The 17,353-nt window shown below is 45.6% G+C and overlaps 1 protein-coding gene across 1 annotated transcript in view; it reads right to left on the minus strand.

The window, feature by feature from the left end:
* FBN3 (fibrillin 3) overlaps nt 1–17,353 on the minus strand; it is a 169,788-nt gene that overhangs the window by 135,975 nt on the left and 16,460 nt on the right. Inside the window, 3 exon segments of the mRNA XM_039324520.1 lie at nt 1,321–1,446; nt 3,230–3,355; nt 6,982–7,179. Coding sequence (XP_039180454.1) covers nt 1,321–1,446; nt 3,230–3,355; nt 6,982–7,179 — 450 coding nt within the window.

The raw sequence follows: 17,353 nt of genomic DNA on the forward strand, positions 1-17,353 counted from the left end.
GGCTGTCAATTCTCTTCTTATAAACCTCCAGTGTTGGAGCACCCGCAACTTCTGGTGGCAAGCTGTTCCACTGGTTAATTGTTCTCACTGTCAGGAAATTCCTCCTTAGTTCCAGGTTGCTTCTCTCCTTGATTAATTTCCATCCGTTGTTTCTTGTTCTGCCTTTCTGGTGCTTTGGAGAACAGCTTGACTCCCTCTTCTTTGGGGCAGCCCCTGAGATATTGGAAGGCTACTACCATGGCACCTTTAGTCCTTCTTTTCATTCTCATTATCATGGGATAATTCCACAAAGGAAACAGCTGTATGGCTGACTGTGAAATCCAGAAATAGTTAACCCCAAGCGGTTCACTTGAGTGGCCAGGCACCTCCCCACATATAAGGGATAAGCTGGTTCTCCAAGCTCAGAGCTTCTTTTCTGAAGTAGAACAGAGAACCTAGAACCCTAGGCTGGAAGGGACCTCAGAGGTCTTCTAGACCAACCCCCTGCACAAGGCAGGAGATCCTCCTTTTACCGCTCTCGGAAGGACGGAAGGCTGAGTCAACCTTGAGCTGGTCAGGATCGAACTGCTGGCAGTGGGCAGTGAGTTAGCCTGCAATGTTGCATTCTAATCACAGCACCATCCCAACTCTTATAAGAGGGAGGAAGGAAGGAAGGAAGGAAGGAAGGAAGGAAGGAAGGAAGGAAGGAAGGAAGGAAGGAAGGAAGGGAAGGAAGGGAGGGAAAGAACAAAAAGAAGAAATAAAAAGGAGGGAGTAAGGAAGGAAAGAAGAGGGAGAGAAAAAGAGAAGGGAAATAAGAGATGGAAATAGCAGGAGAGAAGGGGAAAATGGAGAAAAAGAAGAGAAGGAAGGAGAGAGTAGAGGGAAGGAAAGAAAAGAAAGGTAGAAAGAAAAAGGCGTGAAGGAAGGAGAGGGAATCAGAATCTGAATAGAGCTGGAAGGGACCTTGGAGGTCTTCTAGTCCAGCCCCCTGCTCAAGCAGGAGAAGAAGAAGGGAAGGAAGAAGAGAAGAGCAACAACACGTAGATTTATATGCCGCTTCACAGCGCTTTCACAGCCCTCTCTAAGCGGTTTGCAGAGTCAGCGTATTTGCCCCCAACCATCTGGGTCCTCCTTTCACCGACCTCGGAAGGACGGAAGGCTGAGTCCAACTTGAGCCGGTGAGAGGATTGAACTGCCAAACTGCTGGCAGCTGGCAGTCAGCAGAAGTAGCCTGCAGTACCGCACTCTAACCACTGTGCCAGCATCCCTCTTACCCTTGGGACTCCTTGCCACTTGGAACATTGAGGCCCACTCGGGCCGTATTAGCGTCTCGCTTACCTACACAACGGGACCCGTCCGGGCTGGTCATGAAGCCTCGTGGGCAGGCGCAGACGTAGCTGCCCACCGTGTTCGTACACTCTCCGCCATTGCAAACGCTGGGGGTGCTGCTGCACTCGTCCGCATCTGGGGAGGAGGAGATGGTGATTAATCAGCTGCGCCTGGCCACAGTTTGGGCTGATAATAAGCCAAGCCATCCGTACCCAGGAAAGACCCGGCCCTGGGGGGACAGACCCCCTTGGGGAGCCCAGTCTTAAGAACCGGCCGGGAGGAAAGAGGGTGCGCGTTTTATTCAGTGTAGGGCGTCTACACAGGTCAGACAATCCCTGACACACAAATGTAGCTTAAATAAAGCATCAGCAGATCCATTTATCTACCTGCTTCTACTTCTATGTATCTATGTATCTATATCTCTACATTTATATCTATACCTGTATCTAATCTATATATTTATATCTATATCTATACATCTATAGGTTATATATTTATCTCTATATAGATATAGATGTAGAGATATAAATATATAGATTAGAAATATAGATATAAATGTAGAGATAAAATATAGATATAAATATAAATATATAAATATTTAAATATATTTGTTTTCTGAGGTTTTTGCGGGTGTTTGTATGTAGGTCTTTGGTTATTCGGGTTTTCTCCCGCGTAAAATTGGAAGTGTCTTGGCAACGTTTCGACGAAGTCCCATTCGTCATCTTGAATATATTTATATCTATATATTTATATCTATATTTCTATCTCTACATTTATATCTATATTTCTAATCTCTATATTTATATCTATACATTATATCTATATCTATATATCTATATCTTTACATTTATATCTATATATCTATATATCTAATCTATATATTTATATTTATATCTATACATCTATATCTATATCTATCTATCTATCTATATCTACATTTATATCTATATCATATTTATAGCTATATATTATATCTATATCTCTCTATCAATATTGATATTATATCTATATCTATATATTTATATCTATATATCTCTATCTCTACATTTCTCTATTTCTATATCCAATCTATATATTTATATCTCTACATTTATATCTATAGCTACTATAAATTTATATTTATATCTATACATCTATAGATTATATCTATATCTTTATATCCATATCTATATGCATATCTATATCTTCATATTTATATCTATATATTATATCTATATCTCTCTATCAATATTGATATTATATCTATATCTATATATTTATATTTATATCTATACATCTATAGATTATATCTATATCTCTATATCCATATCTATATGCATATCTATATCTTCATATTTATATCTATTTATTATATCTATATCTCTCTATCAATATTGATATTATATCTATATCTATATATTTATATTTATATCTATATATCTCTATCTCTATCTCTACATTTCTCTATTTCTATATCTAATCTTTATATTTATATCTGCATATCTATATCTATAACTCTATATCTATCTCTACAACTAGATATAACTCTATTTCTATATTTATACTTATACATCTATATATCTATATCTCTACACTTCTCTATTTCTATATCTAATCTATATATTTATATTTATCTCTCTCTCTCTATATATATATATATATATATCTACATTTATCTCTATAACTATATATAATCTATTTATATATTTATATGTATCCATCTATATATCTACATCTCTATATTTATTTCTGTATCTAATCGATTTATGCTCAGTTGCCCCGAGCATGTGCAGAGTTTCTCACCCTCTCCAATCGTCTTCGGAGCGATGGCCTCTTTGCAACCACAGGGCACCTTTCTATCCCTCTGGACAGCCTGGAGAAGAGGCCCCCTTGCACCCTCCGTTTCCCCCCCCCCCGAACCCACCCTGGGCTTCCTCACCTTCACACTTGTGGCTGGTCTCGCTCTGCTTGTGACCGGCCGGGCACTTGCACTCGTAGGAGCCCACCGTGTTGAGGCAGTTGCCCCCTTGGCACAGCCCGGGGATGGCTTGGCACTCGTCCACATCTGCAGGGAGAGAGCAGGACCCCCAGCCCTGAGTGAGCCCGCCTGCCCGGGAGAAGACGGGACAGGGGCCTCGGAGGGCAGGAACGCCATCCGGAAGCTCTTCCACCCATCCACCTGTCTATGGAAGTTCTCTGTCCTCTGGGTCACGGACGTCCCAAAGGTCCTTTTTTTTTCAGGAGGTCATTGGACTTCCTTGTTTTTTTTCTTTGAAGACATTTCCCTTGTCCTCCCAGAAGCTTCTTCGGCTCTGACTGGATGGTGGGGAAGTGAAGGATTGATACTCCTTGCAGAAAGCTGGTCATTTGCCTTTCTTTAGAGAGGCGTTGAAGCTACTTGGAGATTTATGTGTGTCATCATGGAACTTTCTTATTATTCTTTGAAGACATTTCCCTTCTCATCCCAGAAGCTTCTTCGGCTCTGACGGGATGGTGGGGAAGGGAAGGATTGATACTCCTTGCAGAGAGCTGGTCATTTGCCTTTCTTTGAGAGGGTCATTGAGGCCGCTTGGAAGTTTATCTATGTCCTCAGGGTCACCTGAGCGTTGCAATTGGGGGTGGAGCCTTTTCTTTGAAGACATTTCGCTTCTCAGCCAAGAAGCTTCTTCGCCTCTGACCGGATGGTGAGGAAGGGAAGGATTTATACTCCTTGCAGACTGCTGGTCATTTGCCTTCTTTTAGAGCAGGGGTGTCAAACTCCATTTCACTGAGGGCTGCATCAGCATTATGGTTGCCCTGGGGGGGGGTGCCCTACTGGGTGGGTGTGGATGGAGTGGGTGTGGCCTACTGGGTGGGCATGGCCAGTTCTACATCATTCGCGTCAAGGGGGCCTGTGGGGGCCTGGGCAGGAGTGGGACAGATCTGAGGGTCTCTGGCAGAAGGGAGTGGGACCGGGGCAAGCGCCAAGGCATGGTCCAATGGAGGAGCCTCACTGCCTGCTGAAACCCCTCCGCCGGAGTTCATCAAGCCGCATATAGTAATAGTAATAGTAATAGTAGTAAAGTTGGAAGGGACCTTGGAGGTCACCTAGTCCAACCCCCTGCTCAGGCAGGAAACCCTACACCATTTCGGACAAAGGGCTGTCCAGTCTCTTCTTAAAAACTTCCAGTGTTGGAGCATTCACCACTTCTGGAGGCAGGTTGTTCCCCTGGTTAATTGTTCCAACTATCAGGAAGTTTCTCCTTAGTTCTAGGTTGCTTCTCTCCTTGATTAGTTTCCATCCGTTGCTTCTTGTCCTGCCTTCAGGCGCTTTGGAGAATAGCTTGACTCCCTCTTCTTTATGGCAGCCCCTGAGATATTGGAATACTGCTATCCTGTCCCCCCTTGTCCAGGCGATGGTGCATTTCTTCATTCCCCACAAAGGGTGACCCCTCCCCAGCATGCACCCGGGGGGTGGAGGCGACATGCACCCAGGGGCTGCTTCCTCGCTGTTTCCAGACGGCCTTGTGGAGCTAGGACGGAATGCGTTTCAGCAAAGATGGCCACCACAAAATTGTACATTGGCTCCCGGCTGGCCTGGGCCAAGGCCAAGGCAACGGGGGCCGTTTCCTCACTGTTTCCAGGATGGCTTTGCGGGCCACAGGAAACCACTTCGCGGGCCGCCTCCGGGCCTTGTGTTTGACATGTCTGTTTTAGAGGGTCGTTGAGGCCACTTGGAGGCTTACCTGTGTCCTGAATGTGGAGGCTTCTTGGAACTGCCGAGGACACCATCTACCTCCAGTCTACAACACCGTCCTTTCAGCAGTTCCTTTGTACCACTCCGGCGACCCTGAGGACACAGACTAACCTCCAAGTGGCCTCAACGACTCTCTAAAAGGAGGCTGTCTGCAAGAAGTATCAATCCTTCCATTTCCCCTCCATCCAGTCAGAGCGGAAGAAGCTTCTTGGGTGAGAAGCAAAAAGCCTTCCCAAAAACAAGGAAGTCCATTTGACTCCTGAAAAAAGCACCATGGGCTTTCCATCCCTGAGCCCTACATATCCTCTTTTTATGACCCCGATCCAGCCCCAAAACTTCTGTTGCTCAGCAAGAACAGCTGTTATGGGAGCTTTGGCCCATTTTACGACCTTTCTTGCCCCCGTCGTTAAGCGAATCGCTGCGGTTCTTAAGTCAGTAACACGGCTGTTAAGGGAATCTGGAGTAGCAACTGTGAGAGGGACCTTGAGAGTCCTAGTGGACAATCACTTAGATAGGAGCCAGCCGTGTGCTGCAGCTGCCAAAAAAGCCAACACAGTGCTAGGCTGCATTAACAGAGGGATAGAATCAAGATCACGTGAAGTATTAATACCACTTTACAAGGCCTTGGGAAGGCCACACTTGGAATACTGCATCCAGTTTTGGTCACCACGATGTAAAAAAGATATTGAGACTCTAGAAAGAGTACAGAGAAGAGCAACAAAGATGATTAGGGGACTGGAGGCTAAAGCATATAAGGAACAGTTGCTGGAATTGGGTATGTCTAGTTTAACGAAGAGAAGGACGAGGGGGGACATGATAGCTGTGTTCCAGTATCTCAGGGGCTGCCCCAAAGAAGAGGGAGTCAAGCTATTCTCCAAAGCGCCTGAAGGCAGGACAAGAAGCAACGGATGGAAACTCATCAAGGAGAGAAGCAACCTAGAACTAAGGAGAAACTTGCTAAAAGTGAGGACAATTAACCAGTGGAACTACTCGCCTCCCGAAATCGTGGGCGCTCCATCACTGGAGGTTTTTAAGAACAGATATTGGACAGTCGCTTGTCCAAGATGGTATAGAACAAAATAGAATAATAAAGTTGGAAGGGACCTTGGAGGTCTTCTAGTCCAACCCCCTGCTCAGGCAAGAAACCCTACACCATTTCGGACAAATGGCTGTCCAATCTCTTCTTAAAAAACTTCCAGTGTTGGAGCATTCACCGCTTCTGGAGGCAGGTTGTTCCACTGGTTAATTGTTCTCACTGTCAGGAAGTTTCTCCTTAGTTCCAGGTTGCTTCTCTCCTTGTTGAGTTTCCATCCGTTGCTTCTTCTCCTGCCTTCAGGCATTTTGGAGAATAGGTTGACTCCCTTTGTGGCCCTCCAATGTCTTCTTAAAAATCTCCAATGATGGAGCGCCCATAATTTCTGGTGGCAAGTTTTTTCATTGGTTAATTGTCCTCCCTGTCGGCAAGTTTCTCCTTAATTCCAGGTTGCTTCTCTTCTTGATTAACCAGTGGAACCACCTGCCTCCAGAAGCAGTGAACTAAGGAGAAACTTCCTGACAGGGAGAACAATTAGCCAGTGGAACTCCTTGCCTCCAGAAGCGGTGAATGCTCCAACACTGGAAGTTTTTAAGAAGAGACTGGGCAGCCATTTGTCTGAAATGGTTTGGGGTTTCCTGCCTGAGCAGGGGGTTGGACTAGACGACCTCCAAGGTCCCTTCCAACTTTATTATTATTATTACTTGTCTGTCTGATTAGTTTCCACCTGTTGCTTCTCGTCCTGCCCTCATATTGGGCCTCCTGCTTGCGCAGGGGGATGGACTAGAAGACCTCCAAAGTCCCTTCCAGCTCTATTCTGATTGGTTGATTGATATGCACCCTTCTGGCTGCCATCTCAACCTTTTGGACCAGGCACTGTATAGAAAAGCCGGCTGGCTCAAGCGGAAAAACCGCCACTGACCTTGGCAAGCTCCGGTACGGATGTTGGGGATGAATCCACGGCGGCAGGGGTGGGGCTGGGCCGGACACATCTCACAGGGGTGGCCCCAGGCGCGGCCGATGGTAGCGCAGCACATGGTCTTGGTGCAGACGATGCCGCTCAGCTGTCCTTGGCACATCTGCTTGTTCACCTGGCTGAAGCAGGGCCCCGTCCGGTAATCTAGGATGGAAAGAAGGGGGGCGGTCAGTGCCAAGCCAGAAATGGGGGTCCCTCGGACGAGCAGACAGACCCCTGAGGGTGCACGGAGGACGGTCCAAAGGGGGCTTCCATTTGCGTAAGTCTGCTGTCTGTGGGCTGCCACAGTCTGGGGAGCAACGTGGGCAAATGTGTGGCTTGTTGTGGGTGAGTGGGGCTAAGAGTTGGGGCTTTGGGGGCCCTAAGAAGGATGGTCTTCTCTGGGCCCCTGGAAGCAGGGGAACGCCCTGCCACCAGAAGCTGGGAATGCTCCAACACTGGAGGCTTTTTTGGACAACCGTTTGTCTGAAGTGGTATTGAGTTTGCTTCCTGACATGGGGCTGGACTAGAAGACCTCTGAGGTCCCTTCCAGCTCTGTTATTCTATTTCTATTCTATTCTATTCATTTAATTTCTATTTTATTCTATTCTGTTCCATTTATTCCATTTCTATTCTATTCTGTTCTGTTCTGTTCTGTTCTATTCTATTCTATTCATTTAATTTCTATTCTATTCTATTCTATTCTATTCTATTCTATTCTATTCTATTCTATTCTATCCTATTCCATTCCATTCCATTCCACTCCACTCTACTCTACTCTATTCTATTCATTTAATTTCTATTCTATTCTATTCTATTCTATTCTATTCTATTCTATTCTATTCTATTCTATTCTATTCTATTCTATCCTGTTCCGTTCCGTTCCGTTCCATTCCATTCCATTCCAATACATTCCATTCCATTCCATTCTATTCCATTCTATTCTATTCATTTAATTTCTATTCTACTCTCTTCTTACTTCTGCCTGCCTGCCATTTGCCAAAGAGCTGCAGGGAAGGGTCCTCTTGAAGGGGTCTCCAACTCTTCACCTTCACCCCCCCTCCCAGTGAGGTTTCCTGCCTTTGAAACCAACAGAGCAATTAAAAGAAGGAGACCGGCTGAGACCAAAGCAGAGAACCCACCCACCCCTCAGCATCTGCAAAAAAGATGTGTGTATGTGTGTGTGTGGGGGGGGGGTCTTGAAGGACAAGAGAGGCATTGTCCGGGTGGGGAAAACATCTTTTCTTAATTTCCTGCCCTCCAGAGAGGCCTGCCTTTCCCACGTTGTGGCCGTCATCCTGGGTTTTAGCAGCCCATGCAAGGCTCTGGGTGGGAGTGGGGGGTGCGGGCAGCTTGCAGGAATTGGGGGTGGTGGAGGAGGTCCTTCTCCCTTTTTTTTAAGCAAGGGGTTCCGACTCTGTGTCATCCCTGTGTCAGGGATGGGTGGGAACATGAAGGAATAGGATAGGATAGGATAGGATAGGATAGGATAGGATAGGATAGGATAGGATATAGAATAGAACAGAACAGAACAGAATAGAATAGAACTACGGAATAGAATAGAATAGAATAGAATAGAATAGAACAGAATAGAACAGAATAGAACAGAAAATAGAATAGAAAATAGAATAGAATAGAAAATAGAATAGAATAAAACAGAACAGAATAGAAAATAGAATAGAAAATAGAAAAGAATAGAAAATAGAATAGAACAGAACAAAATAGAATAGAAAATAGAATAGAAAATAGAATAGAATAAAACAGAAGAGAACAGAATAGAAAATAGAATAGAAAATAGAAAAGAATAGAAAATAGAATAGAACAGAACAAAATAGAATAGAAAATAGAATAGAAAATAGAATAGAAAATAGAATAGAATAGAATACAAAATAGAATACAAAATAGAATAGAATAAAACAGAACAGAACAGAATAGAACAGAATAGAAAATAGAATAGAAAATAGAAAAGAATAGAAAATAGAATAGAACAGAACAAAATAGAATAGAAAATAGAATAGAAAATAGAATAGAAAATAGAATAGAATAACCGAACTGGAAGGGACCTCGGAGGTCATCTAGTCCAGGGCTTTTCAACCAGTGGTACAGGTACTACCTGTGGTACATTTACACCTGGCAGGTGGTACGCGACCATCCTAGAAAAGGGGTAGCGGGGGAGGGGATTGAGCTGAACCAATGGCAGCACCGCACAAACCTGAGCGAGAGACGGCTGGAGCTGCAGGGCTGTCAGGGCTCAGTGGAAGTGCCAGGATCAGCGCCAGGCTCCACCTGGAGCTTGGTCCTGATCCTGGTGCTTCTGCTGAGCCCTGAAGAAGCACCAATCATCTGGAGCTCAGCACTGATCCTGGGGCTTCTGCTGAGCGATCAGCTGGAATGTTGCAGCCTCTCCAGGGTCTTGTGATTTACATTCAGATGCTTGGCAACTGATTCATATTTATGACGGTCACCGTGTCCCAGGGTCAGGTGAAGTGACCAAAACCTGCTGCAACCACCCAGCAGATGGGGGGGGGGAATAAAAACCAAATACCCCCCACCCCACCCCCGCTGCCAATCCTCAACAGAAACGCTCACAACAATGAAAACCTCGGACAGGAGGAAGAGCATGGATGGGCGGGCAGGCAGGTGTCTTGCTCGGCTGTGGCTTGGGGGGCAATTTTTTCAGTGCCATTCCCTCTACTCTCTCCTTCCTTCCCTTCTTTCTCCATTCTTTTCTTTCTCTCCTGCTCCCTCCGCCTCTTATTTCCCTTCTCTTTTTCTCTGCCTCTTCTTTTTTTTCTTTTTTTTTAATTTTTTTTTATTAATTTTTTATCATCAACATATATTAATTTTTCCAATCAACAAGTGGTCTGGAATTTGCTAAGCTAATACATGTTCAATTCCTAATCCTTCCTTCTTTTTTCTACCCCAGTGGTTCTCAACCTGTGGGTCGGGACCCCATTTAGGATCGAACGACCATTTCACGGGGGTCGCCAAACAACGCAGTCCGCCATTTTCCCCCCCTTTTCCTTAGCTGTGCTACTCCCTCTTATTCTATTGGCTTTTGAAAGCCAATAGAATAGGCTCTCTTGAATAGAGTCTCATTCTATTGGCTTTCCAAAGCCAATAGGAATTGTCCAGGCTGTCTCTGCCCTGCTGAGCCCGCCAAAAGTCCCAGTCTGCAAACGGTGCTGCACCAGTTGAGTAGTCCTCGACTTACGACCGGTTGAGTAGTCTTCGACTTACGACCGGTTGGGGGTCGCGGCATTAAAAAGGTTGAGAACCACTGCTCTAACCAAACATAAAATAAGTTCCAAATTTGATAGTAGTCTGTATCTTCTTTGTCTTTCAGCCTCATAGTTAGTCTGTCCATCTCTGCACATTCCAATATTTTCTTGATTATTTCTTCCTCTGACTCTCTCCCTCTTCTTTCCTCTCCTTCCTTCCTTCCTTCCTTCCTTCCTTCCCTCCCCCCTTTTTTCTTTCTCCTTTTCCTTCCTTCCTTCCTTCCTTCCTTCCTTCCTTCCTTCCTTCCTTCCTTCCTTCCTTCCTTCCTCTTGTAAGAGCCCCAGTGGCGCAGTGGTTAGAATGCAGCATTGCAGGCTAATTCTGCCCACTGCCAGCAGTTTGATCTTGACCGGCTCCAGATCGACTCAGCCTTCCGGCGTCCATAAAATGAGGACCCAGATTGCTGGGGGCTCATAGGCTGACTCTGTAAACCGCTTAGACAGGGCTGCAAAAGCAGTGTGAAGCGGTATATAAGTCTACGGGCTATTGCTAGTGCTATTTCAGACAAGTGGCTGTCCAGTCTCTTCTTGAAAACTTCCAGTGTTGGAGCACCCACGACTTCTGGTGGCAGGCCGTTCCACTGGTTAACAGTTCTCACTGTTAGGAAATTTCTCCTTCGTTCTTTTTTTTCTTGATGAGTTTCCATCCGTTGTTTCTTGTCCTGCCTTCAGGGGCTTTTGGAGAATAGCTTGACCCGCTCCCCAAATGTATTTATTTATTTATGAGACGTATATACCGCTTTAAGTGCAAGCACTCTCTAAGCGGTGTACACCAGTAAGCAATGTATATATATATATATATATATTTGCATTGCCCCCAACAATCTGGGTCCTCATTTTACCTACCCCGGAAGGATGGAAGGCTGAGTCAACCTTGAGCCGGTGAGATTTGAACCGCTGACCTGCTGAACACAGTCAGCTAAAGTGGCCTGCAGTACTTGCACTCTAACTGCTGCGCCACCTCAGCTCTTAGATTGGAAATCTATTCTTCCTGAGTCCAGGAAGACCCCCAAGTTGCATGTCGAATCTGTCTTGGGGAGCCCAACCCCATCCAGAGTTAATGCGGCTGAGGAATTCTGGGAGTTGAAGTCCACCCATCCTCAAGTCGGCCAGGGGGAAAATCTCCCCCCCCCAGAGCCTGAACAGGACCCACCAGGGAAACCTTCGGGAAGGAGCCAGACGCCCCCTCCTCTTTTCTAAGCCCTGCTCCCAAAATAGATTTGGTGTGGGGGGGGGGAGAAGCAGGGGGAAGGCAGCAAAATGGACAAAAATAGATTTCCTGATTGAAGTTCCCAGCAAGAGAGGGAGAGCAGCCAACGGTGTCTACAGTGGAGAGGCTGGGGAGGGGGTGGGGGGTGGGGGAGCTGGCAGAGGGCCAGAACACATCTGGAGCTGATTGGAAATGGTCAGGTGATCAAAGATTTAATGAGGTTGCAATTAAATTTTATTAGGGCTCAGGCGTGGGATTCGGACCCGTCTCTGGATGCAAGGAAGGCCATAAGCTCCCCCCCGCACGAAGAATAATAATAATAATAATAATAATAATAATAATAATAATAATAATAATAATAATAATAATAATAAGTCAATTGCAAAAGGCAGCCTTACTAGGAACTGCTTCCATCCTGTGACGATATCTGTAATACCATCAAACATCCACATCTGCCTATCCCAGGTCCTGGGTAAGGACTCGATAGGTAGACAAAATGCCAAACCCAGTCTGAACATCTGGCTGACTGTGCGATGATCCATAATAATAATAATAATTATTATTGATAATCGCAATTATTATGGATCATCGCACAATGTATAACTATTATTATATATAATTATAATTATATATATATTTATTTATTATTATTATTATTATTATTAACCAGTGGAACAACCTGCCTCCAGAAGCGGTGAATGCTCCAACACTGGAAGTTTTTAAGAAGAGACTGGAAAGCTTGGGGAAATGAAAGTAAGGGCTGAATCTCCTTGAGATGCTGCCTCAAGGTCATCCAGCTGGAGGAAGGATGGGAGCTGCAGTCCAAACTACGCTAGGAAAGCATCTGCCTTGAACCTGATTGGTTACAATGGGCTGGGCGATGAGAGACCCTAGACCAGGGGTAGGCAACCTTGGCTCTTTTATGACTCGTGGACTTCAACTCCCAGAATTCCTGAGCCAGCCACGCTGAGGAGAAATGGAGAGGTTTCCATGCTGAGCCAGGCTGGCTCAGGAATTCTAGGAGTTGAAGTCCATGAGTCATAAAGCGGCCTAGGCCTAGACCATGGGTAGGCCACCTTGGCTCTTTTATGACTCGTGGATTTCAACTCCCAGAATTCCTGAGCCAGCCATGCTGAGGGGAAAGGGAGAGGTTTCCAAGCTGAGCTATGTTGGCTCAGGAATTCTGGGAGTTGAAGTCTACAAGTCATGAAGGGGCCAAAGTTTCCTCACGCTGGCTCAGGAATTCTGGAAGTTGAAGTCCACGAGTCATGAAGGGGCCACAGTTCCCCCATGCTGGCTCAGGAATTATGGGAGTTGAAGTCCACGAGTCATGAAAGCACCACAGTTCCCCTATGCTGGCTGAGGAATTGTGGGAGTTGAAGTCCACCAGTCATGAAGGGGCCAAAGTTTCCCTCATGCTGGCTCAGGAATTCTGGGAGTTGAAGTCTACAAGTCATGAAGGGGCCACAGTTCCCCCATGCTGACTGAGGAATTCTGGGAGTTGAAGTCCACAAATCATGAAGGGGCCAAAGTTTCCTCATGCTGGCTCAGGAATTCTGGGAGTTGAAGTCCACGAGTCATGAAAGCACCACAGTTCCCCTATGCTGGCTCAGGAATTCTGGGAGTTGAAGTCCACAAGTCATGAAATGGCCATATTTCCCCCATGCTGGCTGAGGAATTCTGGGAGTTGAAGTCCACCAGTCATAAAAGAGCCAAGGTTGCCTACCCCTGACCTAGACCTCTAGAACTTTCCTGACAGTGAGGACAATCAACCAGCGGAAGGGCTTCCCTCCAGAAATTGTGGGTGCTCCATCCCTGGAGGTTTTTAAGAAGAGACTGGACAGCCATTTGTCTGAAATGGTCTAGGGCACGGGTGTCAAACTCGACCGTGTCACTTGACGTATCGTGACGTATCATGACATTTTCCGCCTTTGTGGAGCCGGGGTGGGTGTGGCCTGTGCCTGACGCATCCGGCCCGCAGGCCACCAGTAGGACACCCCTGGTGTAGGGTTTCAGCCCTGAGCAGGGGGTTGGACTAGAAGACCTCCAAGGTCCCGTTCCGACTCTATTATTCTGAGGGAAAAGTAGAACTTAGGGATTTTGGCGTTTTGGGTTTTGCGCTGAACATAGTTATTGTAACATAGGACTTTGACAATCTGCAGATCCGAAATATATTATTTATGAAAAACAAAACACAAACCAGAAGCCAGACCACAGCTGCATCATTAGCCACTTTAAACCCCTCCAATCCATACATGAAGCAAACTGACACCCACCATGAAGATGAGGCACGACCACAAACGCCAAGCCAAAAAATAGCAAGGCAGCCCACCATCTTAAAATCCCCCTGCAACTCAGACTAACCTGAGCACAACAAAGCCCCCACCCAAACAGAACACTCTCCCAGCCAATCAGAGCACAGCCAACCCCCCATCCAATCAGAGCACAGCCAAGCCCCTAACCAATCAGAACACACCTCCACCCAATCAGAACACAGCCAAGCTCCCACCCAATCAGTTCATACCCTCACTGGCAGTTAAAAGGAAGAAACAGCTAAGACCACACATTGCTCCTCAAAGCACGAAGCTGAAAACACCAGCCTGAAGATGACGAAATGCTTAATTTAATACTACCTAAAAGATGGGATTAAGACTTCCAAAGCCAAAACCAAAATAATTCTGTATGGAAATATTGTATACATTGCCCTTAAAAGAGGCATTTGAAATTTAAAATTTCACCTACGCAATGATTCAGCTACTATGGTACTAGATTAAGTATTTGTATTTGTTGCATGCAAAATGCAGTGCATTCTAATTAAAGATAAATCCTGCAAAATTATAATTTATCCAAAAATAGCCATTGAAAGCCAGTTTATCAGAAAACTAACCTGTTTCCTAATTAAATGTCTAATTAATGACATAGTAAACTACACCTTTCTCAACAAACGGAGCCAAGGATGGTTTTTATTTAGAGGTTTAAACCCTGGCAGGTTTGACAGGGCCGTTGCAACTTCAAGCCATCACTAAAAGAAAGGTTGTAAGTCAACAGCTGCCTGAACCTGTGTGGAGGCAACCGAAGACTGCATTAGCCGACGTTCTTCCCTTCCTCACATTCATAGTCCGGATGCTCATGAGACGTTACACGAAGCATCTGGAAGGGCCTGTCCCACAAATATCCTACTCTGAGAAGGCCTGGATGTTTTTCAAGTGGATGGAAGCAAGGACACTCTTCAATCTGACCGCACTCGTGCAAAAAATAGCTTGTGCAGATAGCAGGTCAAGACGTCGGTGCATTTTCCTCTTTTGGGCAAAGCTTCTGAAGACAGACAGGCGAGGAACCCTTGACTGACAAGCTCAACGGAGCCCAGAATTTAGGTTGCTAAGCTAGACATGCCCGGTTCCTGCAACCGTCCTTCGTAGATTTCAGCCTCCAGTCCCCGGATCATCTTTGTTGCTCTTCTCTGCACTCTTTCTAAAGCAGGGGTCTTCAAACTTGGCCCTTTGATGACTTGTGGACTTCAACAATGGTGTTCAAGTGGTGCTCCAGTTGTTTTGGGATTGTACTCAAGGCGCCTATTATCGTTGTTGTTGTTATTATTATTATGGGTCATCGCACAGTCAGCCAGATGTTCAGACTGGATTTGGCATTTTGTCTACCTATCGAGTCCTTACCCAGGACCTGGGATAGGCAGATGTGGATGTTTGATGGTATTACAGATATCGTCGCAGGATGGAAGCAGTTCCTAATAAGGCCGCCTTTTGCAATTGACTAATAGCGAATTTGTCAATGCCAATGGTGTTCAAGTGGTGCTCCAGTTGTTTTGGGATTGCACCCAAGGAGCCTATGACTATTGGTACTACCCTTGCTTGCTTTTGCCACAGTCTTTCTATTTCTATTTGTAGGTCTTTGTATTTTGTTATCTTCTCCAGTTCTTTCTCGTCTATTCTGCTGTCTCCAGGCACTGCCACGTCCACTATCCAGACTTTTTTGTCTTTCTTATCGACAATTGTTAAGTCTGGGGTGTTATGTTGCAGGTGCTTGTCTGTTTGAATTCTGAAGTCCCAGAGCAGTTTAATTTTATCATTTTCTATGACTTTCTCTATTTTATGATCCCACCAGTTTTTGCTTACAGGCAAATGATATTTTTTGCAGATCTTCCAATGCACCATTGTTGCTACTTTGTCATGCCGCTGCTTGTAATCAGTCTGTGCAATCTTCTTGCAACAGCTTACCAAGTGGTCCACTGTTTCTTCAGCTTCTTTGCATAGGCGGCACTTACTGTCTGTTGCTGTCTTCTCAATTTTGACTTTGTATGCATTTGTCCTTAAGGCTTGGTCTTGTGCAGCCAGAATTAGTCCCTCGGTCTCTTTCTTCAATTTTCCTGCTCTTAGCCATTGCCAGGTTTATTATTATCTGCTTTCCCAGCTATTTTTTTAATGTATTGGCCATGTAGTGCTTTGTCTTCCCATGCCTCTATTCTGTTCTTCATTTGGTCTTTCTTGTAGGCCAGTTTGGTCTCTCTATTATTATTATTATTTTATTATTATTATTATTATTATTATTAGTATTATGGATCATCGCACAGTCAGCCAGATGTTCAGACTGGATTTGGCATTTTGTCTACCTATCGAGTCCTTACCCAGGACCTGGGATAGGCAGATGTGGATGATGATGATGATTATATTAATCCCCACAGATAAAGGCTCCCCGCTCTTAATAATTAGCTGCCCAGGGCAACAAACAATTGCAAACCCCACCGGTGAGTCCTGTCTGGTTCCAGCAGCCATCTTGACTTTTCTGACTCTCCCACCCCCCCCCTCCCCACCAGAAAAAAAAGAAAGAAATCAAGATTTCTGGCCCATGGCTCCTAGCTCAGCCTCCCCCCCTCTTCCTCACGCTTTGGATTTCAAAGCCCCTCTCCCACCTTTGGAGAAAAATGACTCCCCTTGGCAGCCCATCAGGTTTTCCAAAGCGCCTGAAGGCAGGACAAGAAGCAATGGATGGAAACCAATCAAGGAGAGAAGCAACCTAGAACTAAGGAGAAACTTCCTGACAGAACAATGAACCAGTGGAACTACCTGCCACCAGAAGCAGTAAATGCTCCAACACTGGAAGGTTTTAAGAAGAGACTGGACAGCCATCTGTCCAAAATGGTATAGGGTTTCCTGCCTGAGCAGGGGGTTGGACTAGATGACCTCCAAGGTCCCTTCCATCATCATGATCATGAGTACAGAGTACAGAGTACAGAGTACAGAGAAGAGCAATAAAGATGATTAGGGGACTGGAGGCTAAAACATATAAGGAACGGTTGCTGGAATTGGGGATGTCTAGTTTAACGAAGAGAAGGACAAGGGGGGACATGATAGCAGTATTCCAATATCTCAGGGGCTGCCCCAAAGAAGAGGGAGTCAAGCTATTCTCCAAAGAAACCTGAAGGCAGGACAAGAAGCAACGGGTGGAAACTCATCAAGGAGAGAAGCAACCTGGAACTAAAGAGAAACTTCCTGACAGGGAGAACAATTAACCAGTGGAACCGCCTGCCTCCAGAAGCGGTGAATGCTCCAACACTGGAAGGTTTTAAAAAGAGACTGGACAGCCATTTGTCCGAAATGGTGTAGGGTTTCCTGCCCGAGCAGGGGGTTGGACTAGATGACCTCCAAGGTCCCTTCCAACTTTACTACTATTACCTCCAAGGTGCCAACAGGCCTTGGACACCACACACCCCTTCTACAGGTGGCACGGCCTGGGTTTCAGGGGCTGCTCTCCCCCCGCCAGCTACTGGCGGGAATAGGAACCCCAATCAATTCCTCCCCAGTGGCTGCCGACTCCCCCTTTCCCCATATATTTT

This window comes from Crotalus tigris, unplaced genomic scaffold, assembly GCF_016545835.1.
Source record: "Crotalus tigris isolate CLP2741 ecotype Arizona unplaced genomic scaffold, ASM1654583v1 scf7180000024302.2721777, whole genome shotgun sequence".
In the NCBI taxonomy this organism is placed as follows: domain Eukaryota; kingdom Metazoa; phylum Chordata; class Lepidosauria; order Squamata; family Viperidae; genus Crotalus; species Crotalus tigris.